Source organism: Anser brachyrhynchus (genome assembly GCF_964034855.1).
Source record: "Anser brachyrhynchus genome assembly, chromosome: 7".
Lineage (NCBI taxonomy): Eukaryota > Metazoa > Chordata > Aves > Anseriformes > Anatidae > Anser > Anser brachyrhynchus.
Window position 1 is genome coordinate 37,313,796 of NC_137701.1, and position 13,962 is coordinate 37,327,757.

Genomic DNA, 13,962 nt, shown 5'->3' on the forward strand with positions numbered 1-13,962 from the left:
GGTATTATGGGGCACCTCGCAATCAAGTCTTGTTGTTATTTTCCCTTTGCAGCTGGTCTGTAACTGATTCCTGATTTTTTCTGAGAAGCTCTTTGACCACAGGCAGGAAATGTGCTGCAAGCAGATGCAGTTGGCAGTTGTCCTGTGGTGTCCAGACACACAGCTGGTCATTTGGTGGGTGAGGAGCTGCAGGTTAGCCAATGGCAGAAAGAGGCCCTATCTGACACAAACACCTTTACCTGCCTTTGAGAGGGCCTTGGAGAAAGAGTGGCTGGGAAAAGCACCATAAATCCACCCCTGGAGCACTGACATTTATTTTTAAGAAGGTTATGCAAAACATAGCAAGCACCTGCCATGAGTAAAGTGGGTGCCAGGTGCCCTGGTCTCTTTTCATTCTCTCAAACGCCCCCTTTGGTGCCAACCTGCTGTCCCCTTGGGAAGGGCTGACCGCAGGCCCCCTCCTGTCCCTGCCTTCGGTAGAAATGACTTGGACGGTCCCCGCTGCCCAAAGCAAACATTAACACCAAATATTTGACAAGAGGGGGGAAAAAAAGTGCTTATCTCTTACAAAACGTTAAGGTAGACCGTGGTAAACCATTCCTTACAGCAACAGGCTTTTAAAACATCTGTGTATGTGCATTCTGCTTGGAAATGTGGTGAAGACATCAGCAGTACAGACATCTTTTATTAGTAGCAGCTAACTCAGAGAGATACATGGAAGTTTCATTTATTCAAAGTATGTTCTCTCACTGTTGCAGTTACTGTGGAGATATCAAAGCCAGGGGGAGTTACTGTTCTTGTTTTTCTTTATGCGAAAATCACTTAACCCTGATTCCCTTATTGTCCGTCTCTGGGTATTATTATTACTAGTGCAGTGGTGGAATATTTTTACCTAAATTTTACCACAGTAAAGTAAATAATTTCTTGTTTCTGTTGTTTTTTGTTGTTGTTGTTTTTAGAGAGACTCCACTTTAAAAATAGATTTTAAAGGATAAATACTATGTTTAAATACTCAGAAATAAGTAAAAATGGTAATTGATATAGGGTATGAAGAAAAACATTATTAGGAGCAGGTGACATAACAGGGAAAAATCTATACGTATTTTTGGAGGTGTGCCTAGCAGTCCGACTGAACAGGAAATATGGGAAATACACATAAGACATGCAAGAAGATTTCAGGAGCTCACTCTGGCCACCCAAAACGCAGCAAACAACTTAGAATCAGAAAACAAAACAAAACAAAACAGAACACTCTTACAGACAGTCAACTCTCTGTAAGTTGAACTTCAATGGACAGGGAGAACTTTTTTCAGACTTAACCAGATGCAAAATCAACGTCACACAACTGCTGCCAATAGGCCAAATGAATGTGTTCACTGTGGGTCACTTACAGAAGGGAAATACAAACCTTTGGGGCCTCGGAGGGAGGAGAAAATAGCAAGTGAGAGCAGGTGTAGGCCATCCTGATCAAGCAGGCTTTAAATGTGGCCTGAGCTGAAGCACAAGCTTTTCAGGCAGAGCAGGAGTGTTGATGGGATGGAGAGAAAGCAAAAGTGGTCAGAGAGCCACTGAACCAAGCTCAGCGCACAGGAGACTGAAGGTTTTACGCTGTTGTTTACCAGGTTGTTGCTGTTAGGCCTGAGGTGGGATGTATCATGCCATCCTAAGGTAAGATGGGCAGATGGCATGCTTGAAAAAATAGCTTTGGGGCTGGTTTCATGATGGCAGACAGTTTTTCTCAGCAGCTGTGTGCTGAGCAGTGCAGCGTGGGCTCCTCGGGCACAGCCTTGCCTTCTTGCTCCTGTTCTGGCTGTAGAAATTGTGGTGTTTCGTGCTCATGGGCCTCCCAGGTCACCTCGTAAGACCTGCTTTCTTCTGTTAAAGGGGATCCTTTATTGGGTTGTTTTATCGTCTTGGCAGCAGGAGTGCTGTGGCCTAGCACCACCACCATGAGCCTTCCTGACCTGATGGGCAAAGTGTCATGGCTGCCCATCTGGCATGGCATGGGTGAGCTTCAGGGCACCCTTGCTTTATTTATGGTCTTGTGTCTTGAGAAGAAACTTTAAGTTTTGCCAGGGTAACAAATGAATTTAATGCAGGCGTCAAATGTTATTGCCCTCCCATTGCTTGCCCAATAGCCATTTTGAGAGGCTGGTGTTGGGGCTGCCCTCCCCGACATCTTCTGCTTTCTCTCCTAGCACACTCTGAGACTCCTGCCACCTTGTGTGGCCTCATTCCTGTGTACGTTGCTCTTGCTCTGGCTTGTGGTGGTTTCTTCTCCACCTGTCACTGCTCCAGGGGAGTGGGGGCATGGGAGGACAGACCATTATGTTAGCTCTGAAACTTCATAAAACAAAAATACAAGGTGACAGGTTTGCTAATTTCTTTGAGCCTTGAATTAAAGGGCAAAGGTTTTTGTCTGTGCTTTTGAAGAGTAGAGAGGAACAGCTGGGAAGAAGGGATCAATATTCCTCCCATCATGAAAGTCCACAAAAACATAGTAAGCCTGTGCCAGCACAGCTGTTTTTCTGCTGCTACTGACAATCAAGGGTAAAAATCAAGATATTTTTCAAAGGAAAATGCGATGGGGAAGTTTGCACTCTGTTTTATTTCCAAGGGTGTGCTGAAAAGTTAGATTATGCTTTACCTTAGTTTCACCTAAATGGCCAACAAAACAAGACACAAATATGCTTTAGGGGTGAGTATGATATTGGATTCCTCTTGCCTCAATAGCTGAAGTGCCCCTACATCCTGTTTCTCTCTTCAGCCAAATTCCTGGTGGTACAAAGCTTCTTGAGCAGCAGTCCAGTCCTTGCTGGTAGACTACAGGTAGTAGCAAGTCCAAAATTTCATGTGACAGTGAAAAACAGAGTGAGGATACTGCAAGAAATGATGGATTGAGGCTAGCTTTATCTGGGGCCAATAATAAGTGCCTCTTTTTCTGGAAAAGATGAGAAGTTTTTGTCCAGTTGTGTCAAGTAGTGGGGTGTGTACTGCAAATGGAAATCCAGATAATAAACCAGCGTTAGTGCAGGCTTATGTGCACAGAACATGAGACTGGAGTTGTAAACTAACAATGTAATTTTGAGATACAACTGACTTCTTTGCCCCCTTTATCTATCCTTGCTGTTGATTTTTTTTTGAGAACTTCAGAGGCTGAATAAGACAAAAAAAAAAAAGTTTGCTAGTTCCAGGTGACTATGCTCTTGTTATGTATAAGGATGGGTACAGCTCAAGTGCAAGGAGTGGTGATTGAGCTAACATAGGAATGTCTGGGTAGTTTGAGATTATTTTTATAGGAGATCAAAGATGGATATAAGCTACTCATCTCTAATTTCACCTCTAATTCTTCCATTTCCACACTGACAAATCCACACCATGTAAATGCCCATTGCTCCCACTGCCATGTGCTTGCTCATTTTGCTGAGTTCTGGCTGTTATGCTGTGATCTGTTCCTTCAATAAAGCAAAAGAGCTTGGTTTAAAACCACTTCTGCTATAATTGTTTGTCTCCGTTTTTGTTCCTGTATGTGAGAAAGATAAAGATCAGTTTTTTAACTTTGCTATGGTGACAAAGGGGGGGGGGTGGGTGGGAAATTATAAATCCCCACCCCTACCTGGTTTTCAGTTAACTCTTGGAGGTCATGTGTTCAGTCCCTGCTGGGGTCAGAGTCTGGCACGTGATGGTCATTGCTCCTTAATGCAAAGCCCAGCATTTGCGCAAGGGTTTCCTCATCCTCTCACACGAGCGGCTGCCAACCACAGGGTAACGTGACTCCGCTGTGGAGGGGAAAAGATGAGTTTTATATGTAAAATATACAAGCAGTAACACTGAATCACTTCTGGATGTTAAGGTGAATATGTGCCTAGATTGCTCTAAGTAACTGAGTTTATTATAATTCCTCTGTCACATTCCCTTGCTGCAGCTGTGACACTCTTCTGTGTAACTTATTTAATTATACAGTTGTGTTTGCTGCTGTGTGTCTGTTGTTGCTATGAGCATTTACATTTTTTTCTCTACAGTTCTGTAATTTAAACAAATCTATCGAAGTGTATTTAACCTGAAGTAATCCAGAATGTGTGTTGCTCTGGGCTGTGTTTCTCAGGAACTTCCTTCTGCAATTCTGTATTCACAAAAGCAGTTCGCTTTGTGTAAAGATGAGAGGGAGGATCATCCCTTATGCACCGCCCACAGCTCTAGGTTTTCTTTGTTTGTGTTTAAAACAGCTTCAGTCCACAATGCTATTGGTGCTTTCAGTGGGTGTATTTTAACAGTGTGGACCGATATGGCAAACTTTTGTGCTCATGTATGTGCACGACTCCAATTTTCCGAAGAGTTCATTTGTACGGTCACCTGAAAATGTCAAAGGTCTGTGGGCTGAGCCTTGTTTAGCAACCTCGTGAATGCCTATTGGAGGGCAGAAAGTGCAGGACCTGCTATTTTCATGATAAACTTTCTTTGAGGATTTGATACAGCTTTTAAGTAGGGATTCATTGTATGCCCCTGTCAGCAGTGTGTTGGGTAGAAAGACTGTGAGTAAAAAAATAATAATAAAAATATCCTGGAATGCTTGAAGAGAATGCTTAAAGGGGGCAAGGGGACTTTTTACATTCTTTTAATGAAAGCATCAAAATAGAATTATAGGCAGAGAGTAACTAAAAATATTGTAATGAATCTAAAAATAAGATATTATTCTTAAGCCTAATGGGCATTCTTGTGTAAGTCTGATAAGATGGCTTGTTAATACTCACACTTTTTTCTATTTAGTTGGTAAATTATGCATAAAGGACAAAACAGAAGTAGTCACCCAGATATTCACTTCATTTGTTTGACTTTTTTATCCATTGTCTTTTATGGTTTATCCGTTGTCTTCTGTGGCTTCAAACAATAGATGAAATATGCTGATATCTGTGCTGATACAATATGTAATAATGAATGTTTTCTTAATTTTCACTATGTATGCTCTTTTTTGAAAATTAAATATTGCCAACAGTCACTTTTTTTTTTTACATTGAATTATAGCACATACTAAGAGGTGGGGAGACTGCTAAGGAATGAGATAGGGAGTGCCTTGGGGGCAGGAATAGGAAACAAATGAGAGAAGAGACCTTCAGGAACGTGTGGGGAACAAAAAGGAAAACAGATAGTAGGAGACTTAAATCCTGTGGTAGGGAAAACAGTATCAAAAGAACAGTCAACAGAAAGGGGGAAAAATGCTGACTTCATATCATCTGTATCTATTAAGATGAAACTGCCAGGAAATTTCTAGGAAAGGAGGAAGATGCCTGAATGCCTTTATTCCAGAGAAAGGTGGTGGAGGCAAGGTGTTTTTCTTGGCATTGTTTACTTTTACTGCAAGCTGTATGAAAATATCTTCATACGGAACCATGTTTATCTAAGTGGGAAGTTCACTTTGCATTAAGGGGTTTGAATTTTAATTTGAAGAGGATACAGAATATAGTTTTCAGTCAAATTAAGATAATTGGATGTAATAAAGCTGTATTGTACTTGTATAAATGTTATCTGCATGTAGAAAATAACTCATGAATTATTGTGAAATAACTACATGGGGCTCTATTCTCCAGCAATTAGAAAATGTCATAAAGCCAGCCATCAAAAAAAAAATAATCTGAGTTTTCTTCTATGAAGCATAATTCCCATTTGAAGGACAAAAGTGCTTTCTTATTCTGTTCTCAGAATTTGATCTCAGGGATTTCATTCCTCAATAGGATTTTGATTGATTTTATTTTAGTAGTTTTATCTTATTTCATAATGCTTGTATTAAATCAGGTACCTCTGAGCACTTAATCATTTTTAGTCTCTAGGTTTTTGTATTTAATATTATACTTGCTGTCAAAATTTAATATAAGTAAGAATCATAATAAACAAAACTCATTGATCAGATGCAGTGAACTACAGCAGTGACAGGCAACCAGAAGCCTGATTCAGAAATTTTTTTTGTAATAAAGAGACACCTATTGACTTCAGTCAGTTTTGGGTCAGGCCTCAAATGGAAACAACCCATCTATGCTTTCCATTCGGGTCAGTGGGTGACCTGGAATATGATAGCCATTAATCCACTGTAATAACTGTGTGTCCTTACTGAGAAATGGGGATGAGAGAGACAAATGGTAGGACGCTGCCCTGTCTTAACATGATGTAAAAATGAAGAACCTGCAGCCCAGATGAGAGGGAGCTGATCTGGAAAACCAAACTGTCCTTCAAGCACCCTTATCATCCATCTGCTGGTCATACATGGCGAGGGAATTTGACTGGCATTGCCTGTGTGGGCCCCAGGGCCTAGCTGCTGGAAGCTCCCAGGCCTTACTTTTAGGCCGTGTCCACAAGAGGACATAGGCGATGGTGATGTGCCACGTGGACCTCTCAGTGACACTCAGCTCCCTGCCAAGGCTACCGAATGCTGCTGTGCTCAGAGGAGAGCCTCAACTGAGTCATCCGTTTAGAGAAATTAAAAGACCTGTTCCCTCAGTTCAGGAGCTATGTCCCTGGGGTGCATTAAACTCAGGCATTAATGTGAGAGGGAAGGAAGGAGCCTGACTGTAGGGAAGACTACAGCCTACTGCGTGGTCATTTTATCTGGAATGAGACAGTCAGGAAAACCTGATTTCCAGCCCTTTCTCCATTTTCCTCCATAATTAAATATTCATTAGACAAGAGAACTATATCTTGATTATGTGAGTGTGTACTGGACAGGCTTTGATAATGGCTGTGGGATTAGGACACCTGTGATAGTGTTGTAGATAAAAGAAATAAGCTTTTGGAAACAAAAATGAGCTTTACTTTCCAAGTTCTCATTCTAGTATTGCCTGAAAATAAGCCCTAGTTTACTGGCAAAGCCCATAGCTTCTTAAAATTTATAATTTTACACAATTATACAATGTTTCAACCCATATGGAGACAGTACAAAAATAATGCATCTACAAAACCTTCCAGGAGAAGGTGAATGTTAGCAAAATGAAAGCTGCTGGCACTTTTTTACCCTGGGTTTGGGGGGTGAGGGGGGTGCAGAGACGTTCTTGAGTAAGATACCCAGCCTGGAGGGGGGGGGAAAGAAAATGTTCTGAGCATAAAAATTAAATGATAGCAAATTAAACCAGGTAACCAGCATCATGCTGGCCATTTGGATAAAGAGGTTTGGATTAATTGGCGCTAATGAGACTGTTCTATTTAGGGGGTTATATTGAAATACCAACTGTTATCCTTCCTGTATGTGGTGATGAAGCTCTTCTGTATAGTCTTCAGGGGCTGGCATAAAAACTTGATTAAAAAAATTAAAAACCTAAAAATTTATAATTAGGTATTTGTACTGAAAAAAATAGAGAAATGGATCATAAGAGATTTTTTTCATGATATCTGTAACTTAGAATGTACCATTTCACTGACTTTAGAACCCTTTTTCCACACAAAAAAAAGCTAGGTTGTGTTAATGAATGCAATACTCAGCTGGCTACAACCCATACAACTATCTGTTCTCTCAACAGCTTGTTTCTGGATATCTCTATGTAATATACTATTAGCTTTAAGGAAAGAGCTGATACTTGTAGAAGAGATGTACTTAGGATTTTGCTTTTCCCCCCTCACTCTTTTTCCCCCCCCACCTGTATTTTCTGGTGGCCTTGTGTCACATATTGTGTACTTCTCTCTACTATTTCTGCCTATCCCCCAGAGTTTTTCTGTTGCCCCAAAACTGTTGGGGATGTTGAAAAATTGTTGACTATTGTGTGGTCTAAATGCAGAGTTCCCTAAGTTGGGGAAGGCTCCAAGCACCTCAGCAAGCCTCCTGGCTGCCTTCTGTAACAGAATGTGGCAGACAGCACTGGCAAAGCTTGGCCCTGAAGTGCAGGGTACGTGCTTTGTTTTCTATGCCAATAGATCTGTCTAGCCAATGCACAAATGCTGTCTTTAACACAATCTCTGAGCATTATACTCACAGAACTAAGTTTCTTACAAGGATTAATGAGCTTGTAAACTTTGAAGTTATTTTGGGGGTATTCTTTTAGCAAGTAGAATTTGTGCTTGTAGCTTGACTTGGGCTTTCCCCCTTTCTGGGGATGAAGGAGCTAAAAGCCCAGGTTACTTGGTGTGGCTAGACTTAAAATATTTTAAGATCCTGGTCTTGAAAGCTGCGTTTCTAAGGATGCCTTTGCCATCTGTATCCTCCCTGCTCTACCCCCATATGTGAGCGCAAATACCCCGTACTATTTGGTAAGGAAGAAAAGCTGAAAGAGGCTGGAAGCAACTTTCAGTGTAGTAGTGCACCTGCTAGCTTTAGGAGCGCAGACTGCAGAACCAGTGCTGCCTCTGGCTTTGAGAACCTGAAATGGTGAATTATGCCTCGGTGTTTGGTGGTCTGGCGGGAGAACTGCGAGGCTGCTGATATGGCTCCAAAAGGGAACAGCAATATATTGGGGGGGTGGGGGGGATGGGACGGGACACTTTGGTTACAGCAATATGCTGCTGTGTATTTACTTGAATTGATCAGTTTTACTGTTCTATTCAAATATTTTAATGTTCTATTCGAATACTTGATAAAAACTTTAAATCAAGAAAATGTGGGGTCTAGAGTGATGCAGCTTTAGCGACTGCTTATCAGCCACTCGTGAATATGCATACTGTAGAAGTCAAACTGGCACTTTTCATTTTAAGGTGAAATTGAATGACCTGAAAATGGATCCATCTTCCCCTGTGCTACCAGCAACCATTTTAGAACAAACTGCCTCGCGGCTAGGATGCAGTCCAGCAGACAAGAAACTGGCTTTTCACTTAGATGAAGAAGATGAGTTAAAGCATCTTCGTGAATGCTTCTGCATCCCAAAAGTCAAGGATCTGCCTCCAAGTGAGAATTATAATTATAGCGGGATGGTGTGGGGGGAGGGGGAGAGGTTCTCATCTTCTGCATATGTTTATCACAAATCATTGGAAATCATTGTCACTTATGAGATAATTGAGCAATTGCAGTCATATCTGAGCACAGTATGTCCCTGGTGTTACTAAATCAATCCATCAACTTATTCTAGTACCAAAAGCTTTATGCTCTCATTCCCTTCCTGAATAAAATGTGAGGATACAGTACTTGCATGGTGCTTATGCTGTCAGTCAGCTGCTTTGAACAATATAGTGACTGATTGAAAATTATAGGCAGAAGCATTTCTATCTAATGGTTTGAAACGGCAATGTCGCTTACAGCTTATACCAAGGAAGCAACTGTGCTGAACTATAATATAGTTTGGTATTATCTATCTAGTTACAATTATTTTAGTTAATGAAAGAGACGGTACATATATTATATTAACATTTATGCCTTATTGCTGGTAGTTGAGATTATTTTCTTCCTGAGGCCAAATGGAAGACTGTGCCTTAGAACAAATAATTGATCTGAGCAAATAATTCATAATGAAACCTTTATTTGAAGATCGCTTTCCGACTTTCCTCATGCGTTGCCTACAAATAGATAACTCTACATGCTTCAATGTAGCCATGCGAAATATCCCCTACATTTTTCTGACTCATTCCTGGTGTGTAGGTTGTTCTGAGGAGCCTGGGTGTGGGAGCAGGGACACCTTTGATCAGGTAACCGAGAGGACCTGCTGTGCAGGGAGCTGAGCAGCAGGGGCAGGCCAAGAGGGAAGCTTTTGCTTCATATCAGTAGTCCTAGCACACAAAAATACAAAACATTTCCATGTTTGTGTGTCCTGGTGCTGTGCTGGGTGATGTTGCTGATAGCTTTTGTACCCACTGCTCTTGTTGCTGCTGTGTCTGGCCCAAACCAGGGAAACCTGGTGGAAGCATCTACCTCCAAAGGTGGTGTGATCCTGGGCTCAGCTCTGCTTCCCAAGTACCATCCAGGTTTATTTTCAGCTCACATGTTGAACACATGGGGAACAAAACTGTGCCTGTAGAAATGACATATTTCCTTAGGTGGTAAACATGCATAGGCATAATTGCTCCTTTTCCACCTTGGCAGAAAGCTTCTATCAAAAAAATGAGAAATAGCATATATCTTTCTTGCAAAATATTTTCTTTTCCTAGTAGAACCAGGTAAAATTGTTTAGTTTTTTTTTCTTTTTCTGAAAAGGGACAGTGCTGATGGAACTTGAGAAATTACAGTTCCACTCACCAAGTTATTTTGGAAAAGATCTGTGACAGAAAAGTGTCAATTGCCTGAATTCCTGGACGTTTTCTGAAAGTATCTTTGCCTTGCATGGAGATGCTGAAGGCAATAATGAACACTGGGAATGCAGTCTGCTCGTGTCCTTAGGATAGGGAGGTGATAAATCATAGTTGTCTATGTACTGGTGGTATTGGCTTATCTTTCTCCATGTTTAAATCATTGAGTTTTGCTATTTATATTATTCAGAGCAGAGCTGGGCACTTCACAAATATTTAAACTAGATGCTTCCCCTGCATGAAGTAGGTGCTCTCAGCCTGTCTGCCAAGATGTGGTTTTTACCAGTCGGATTAAGAGGGTTTCCCAAACTCCCCCCTAAGTTTAGGTGTGATTCTGTACTCGTACCACTTCAGCTGCCACAGCGCTGCTGGAGTGCAGAGCTCCAGTGCAGTGTAGGAACAGGACGTTATGTCCCACCCGAGCTGGAAAATGCTAGAAGGCAGTCTGAGCGGTCCTCATGCTGCTATGTGTGTTCTGGCTGCTCTGCTACAGTCCAGTTCAACAAACACATCCGAACTGAAGCGTGTCCTTGACTGCAACATGTCATGAGTCTCAAGATTATGGAAGCTCACTCACCAGTGTAGTGTTTCAGCAGCTTCAAATTAAAAGATCTTTCTTCTGAGATGTACATAGAGGTTTTATACCTTATGACAGTGTTTACTGCATCCGTTCCAACCTCCATGATAATCGTCTTTCAATTACCATAATATTCAGACCAAAAGACTGTATTTCTTACCCCAGTTACTGTAATACATAGACCCGAGACCATAGATGTGTTCTAGTGAAGATCAGCAGCCTATTGAGTAATTCCAGTTGAACAGCATGGAGAACCCATCATTCTTGGGTTCCCAAATTGACAGTTTTTCCTCTTCTTTTTTCCTTGTCTGTTTTCATTATTTCAGCTGTCAATAGGAACAGCTTCCCTGCTGAAAAACAGCAGGGGTGTGAAAATATATATATTTACATTGTGTGTCTATGGAGTAGAGAGAGATCTCATGACATTTATCTTAGCGCAGGAACAGATCCTAGATAACGTGCTTAAGATAAGTGTCATTACAGAGATTAGCCATCAAATATTCTTTATATATTTCCATAAAATGCTACAATGGGGCTTTAAAATTAAGCTTTACAACAGTCAGATGAGAACATCCATAGGAGACGTGCAAGATTATGTACATTAAAAGTATTTAGAAAGTCATTATAAGAGTTTAATTTTATCAACTGTCACAGTTGTCCATACTGTTTCTTACATTAATCAGGCAGAAACAACCAGCAGACTAACTCCCTGGCAAATCCTTGTGCTTTTATGGGTGAGCCTGAGGGACAAGGCACAGGTGAGAAAATAGGAAAAGATGACAGAGGGTGATCTAGTGAAACATTCACATGGTTAGCTCAGAGAAATGATAACAAAGTCTTGTTAATGCTTTTTCTTGCATGGGGAAGGAGGTAGGGATGACTGGATTGCAGTCAGGTGCCAAATCACCAATCTGACTAAGGCTGTGGCTTGTGTTCTGTCCTTTTATAAAGGAAATGAGTATCATTTGGGTTTCTTGGGACTAAAAAGATATCCCAGGGTGCAAGCGTTGAGCTGTGTTTCCCTGAAGAGATAGGGTAAATCTGGCTCTTTGTTTGGAGGACTTGGGAGTAGGAAGGGAATAGGAAGGTGTGGAAGAGGTGATCTTTCAGCCTTCAGTAGGGGATAGGATTCAGGTAATGTATAAGCAGATTAAGTTCTTTCTGGTTAATGAAAACACTGTATATTGTCCATTTTTTGGACCGAATATTTCTGACAACATACTTTAAGGACATGTTTCAGTAATTATCTCCTGTTTGTTGTATGCCAGCCTTTATTTCATCAGTTGTGCTTGTTTTTATTTGAAAACTGTTCATCTTGTATGTCAACCACAGCTCCACCAGAAATAAAAATGGCCAATTTCATGAGAAATGAGGGTAAATTGAGGAAGATAACTAATCTTAATATGAATGCATGATTGTAAAAAAAAAAAAAAAAAACACAATGACAGTGGAGGTTTTTCAAATGCAGTGAAATGCTGGTCAGGAGAAGGTGTGAAATGATGAAGATGCTGTAAGAAGAAAAAAGAATAGGAATAGTTTGAGAAGCAGCAGTGGTTCGGAATGAGTCTTTTAATGATGTTATAGAGGATGAAATAAGCAGCCTTTTGTGAAAAGGAAAAGAGTACAGCCTGGTATAGAGTTGATAGTATGCCCCCCCCCCAAAAAAAATCCAAACAGATGTAAAAGTAGAAAAACACATTTTGTTAAAGAAATGGTGCTGGCCTTCTTCAACAGTAACCCAAGAGGTATTATCTGGAGAGGATTGTGGTGCAAGAAAAGCTGACTTATAATTCCTTACCTTTATTTAATGCTTGCTTGGAATATAAAGAGTGTTAGTGAGATTTAGAGCTCTGAATTCTTGAGCAAAGATCCTTCTCTCTATTCCCAATGAGACAGTATTGTTGCATTTCTTGATAGGGAAAGAGCTGTTAATAGAACCAATTTAGGAGCATGAATAATATTTATACCTCTCTGCTTTCATTCATATTAAAATCTGGATGAAAAACAGACATAGTATCTGTTATACAGATTAGGCTGAAATTGCTCTCTGACTTATGCTTTTTAAAAGCTTCTAAAGCTTTAATTAAGAAATTACCTAAGTTGTCTATACTTCTGAAAAATGTGTTTCTGGTGAAGTTCAATGATGTTGGTAATTGTTCGTGTGAAAGAGTAAGACACCTCTTTCAGGCATCTAATCTATTTTTCTGCAGCTCTAACATTTTTCTGACAGAAATGCAGTCTTCTTTGATCCTAGCATGTATATTAAGATATTCATTCATCTGATCTGAGATATATCAGCTATGTTTACCAAAAATACATGTAATGTTAGCTTTTAAGGGTTTTGTAAGTACATGTGTAGATGAATATAAATTACTTACTACTACTAGAAGGTCACCATCATTTGTCCCTCTAAGATTCTCAAACATGAGAAATAATAGGAAAAGGCAGTGTTTGGATTGATAGATGATGACACGGGGTAATTAGATTGTTCAGAACCTCACTAGAGCTATTATTTATAAATTTCCAGCGCCTTGCTTTTCTCCTAATCATTGAAAGGATTTGTCAACATAGATTTCCTCCTCCTCAGATGATGACATGAAGTACAGCCCACAATATATGCTGACAAGACGAGAACTTTTGAGACTGCCTTAAAATATTCTGTGCAATGACTACATTTTTCTAAATAGCAGTTTAATCATGCAGGTAGATCTTACATGAAAGACACAGATTTACCTAGTCTTAGCTTTTATTAAATGCACAATTCAAGTAGTTTCACAACCTGAAGTAGGAATATATTGATGATGGAAGAAAAGTGGATGGTCTGGTCAGGGAACTGCTCCCTCTTCACTTACCACTGGTTATGAACCTGACAAAATCAGTGCCAGTGGCTGCTTCCCGTGCAGCCCCAGAGACCTGGGGATTTAATGCTGCCTGAACTCACATTAGTTCCAAAATAGATATAGATGGACTTTGCCAAAAATTGCAGAAGTGCAGCAGAAATAAATGCTTGCACATTTGTATTCCTTCTTAGACCCTTTGCATGAGGTCACTTGGACGGTGTCCTGTGGGGAAGGTCAGGATGTGGCCCCTCTGTTTGCACGTGGGGCCCACGGCACCCTGGGGTGCTCCGGAGCAGGCAGCTCTGGGTGGGTGCATTCCCTCCTGTGCTCATGCCCACCCATGTTTCTGTGGCTTCC

At 40.7% G+C, this 13,962-nt stretch overlaps 1 protein-coding gene across 1 annotated transcript in view; it reads left to right on the plus strand.

The window, feature by feature from the left end:
* The first annotated feature begins 1,434 nt into the window (after positions 1 to 1,434).
* The window catches only part of KYNU (kynureninase), a 60,268-nt gene continuing 47,740 nt past the window's right edge, over positions 1,435 to 13,962 (plus strand). Inside the window, exons 1-2 of the mRNA XM_080598779.1 lie at positions 1,435 to 1,668; positions 8,668 to 8,857. Coding sequence (XP_080454905.1) covers positions 8,689 to 8,857 — 169 coding nt within the window. The 5' untranslated portion in view covers positions 1,435 to 1,668; positions 8,668 to 8,688. The remainder of the gene's footprint in view (positions 1,669 to 8,667; positions 8,858 to 13,962) is intronic.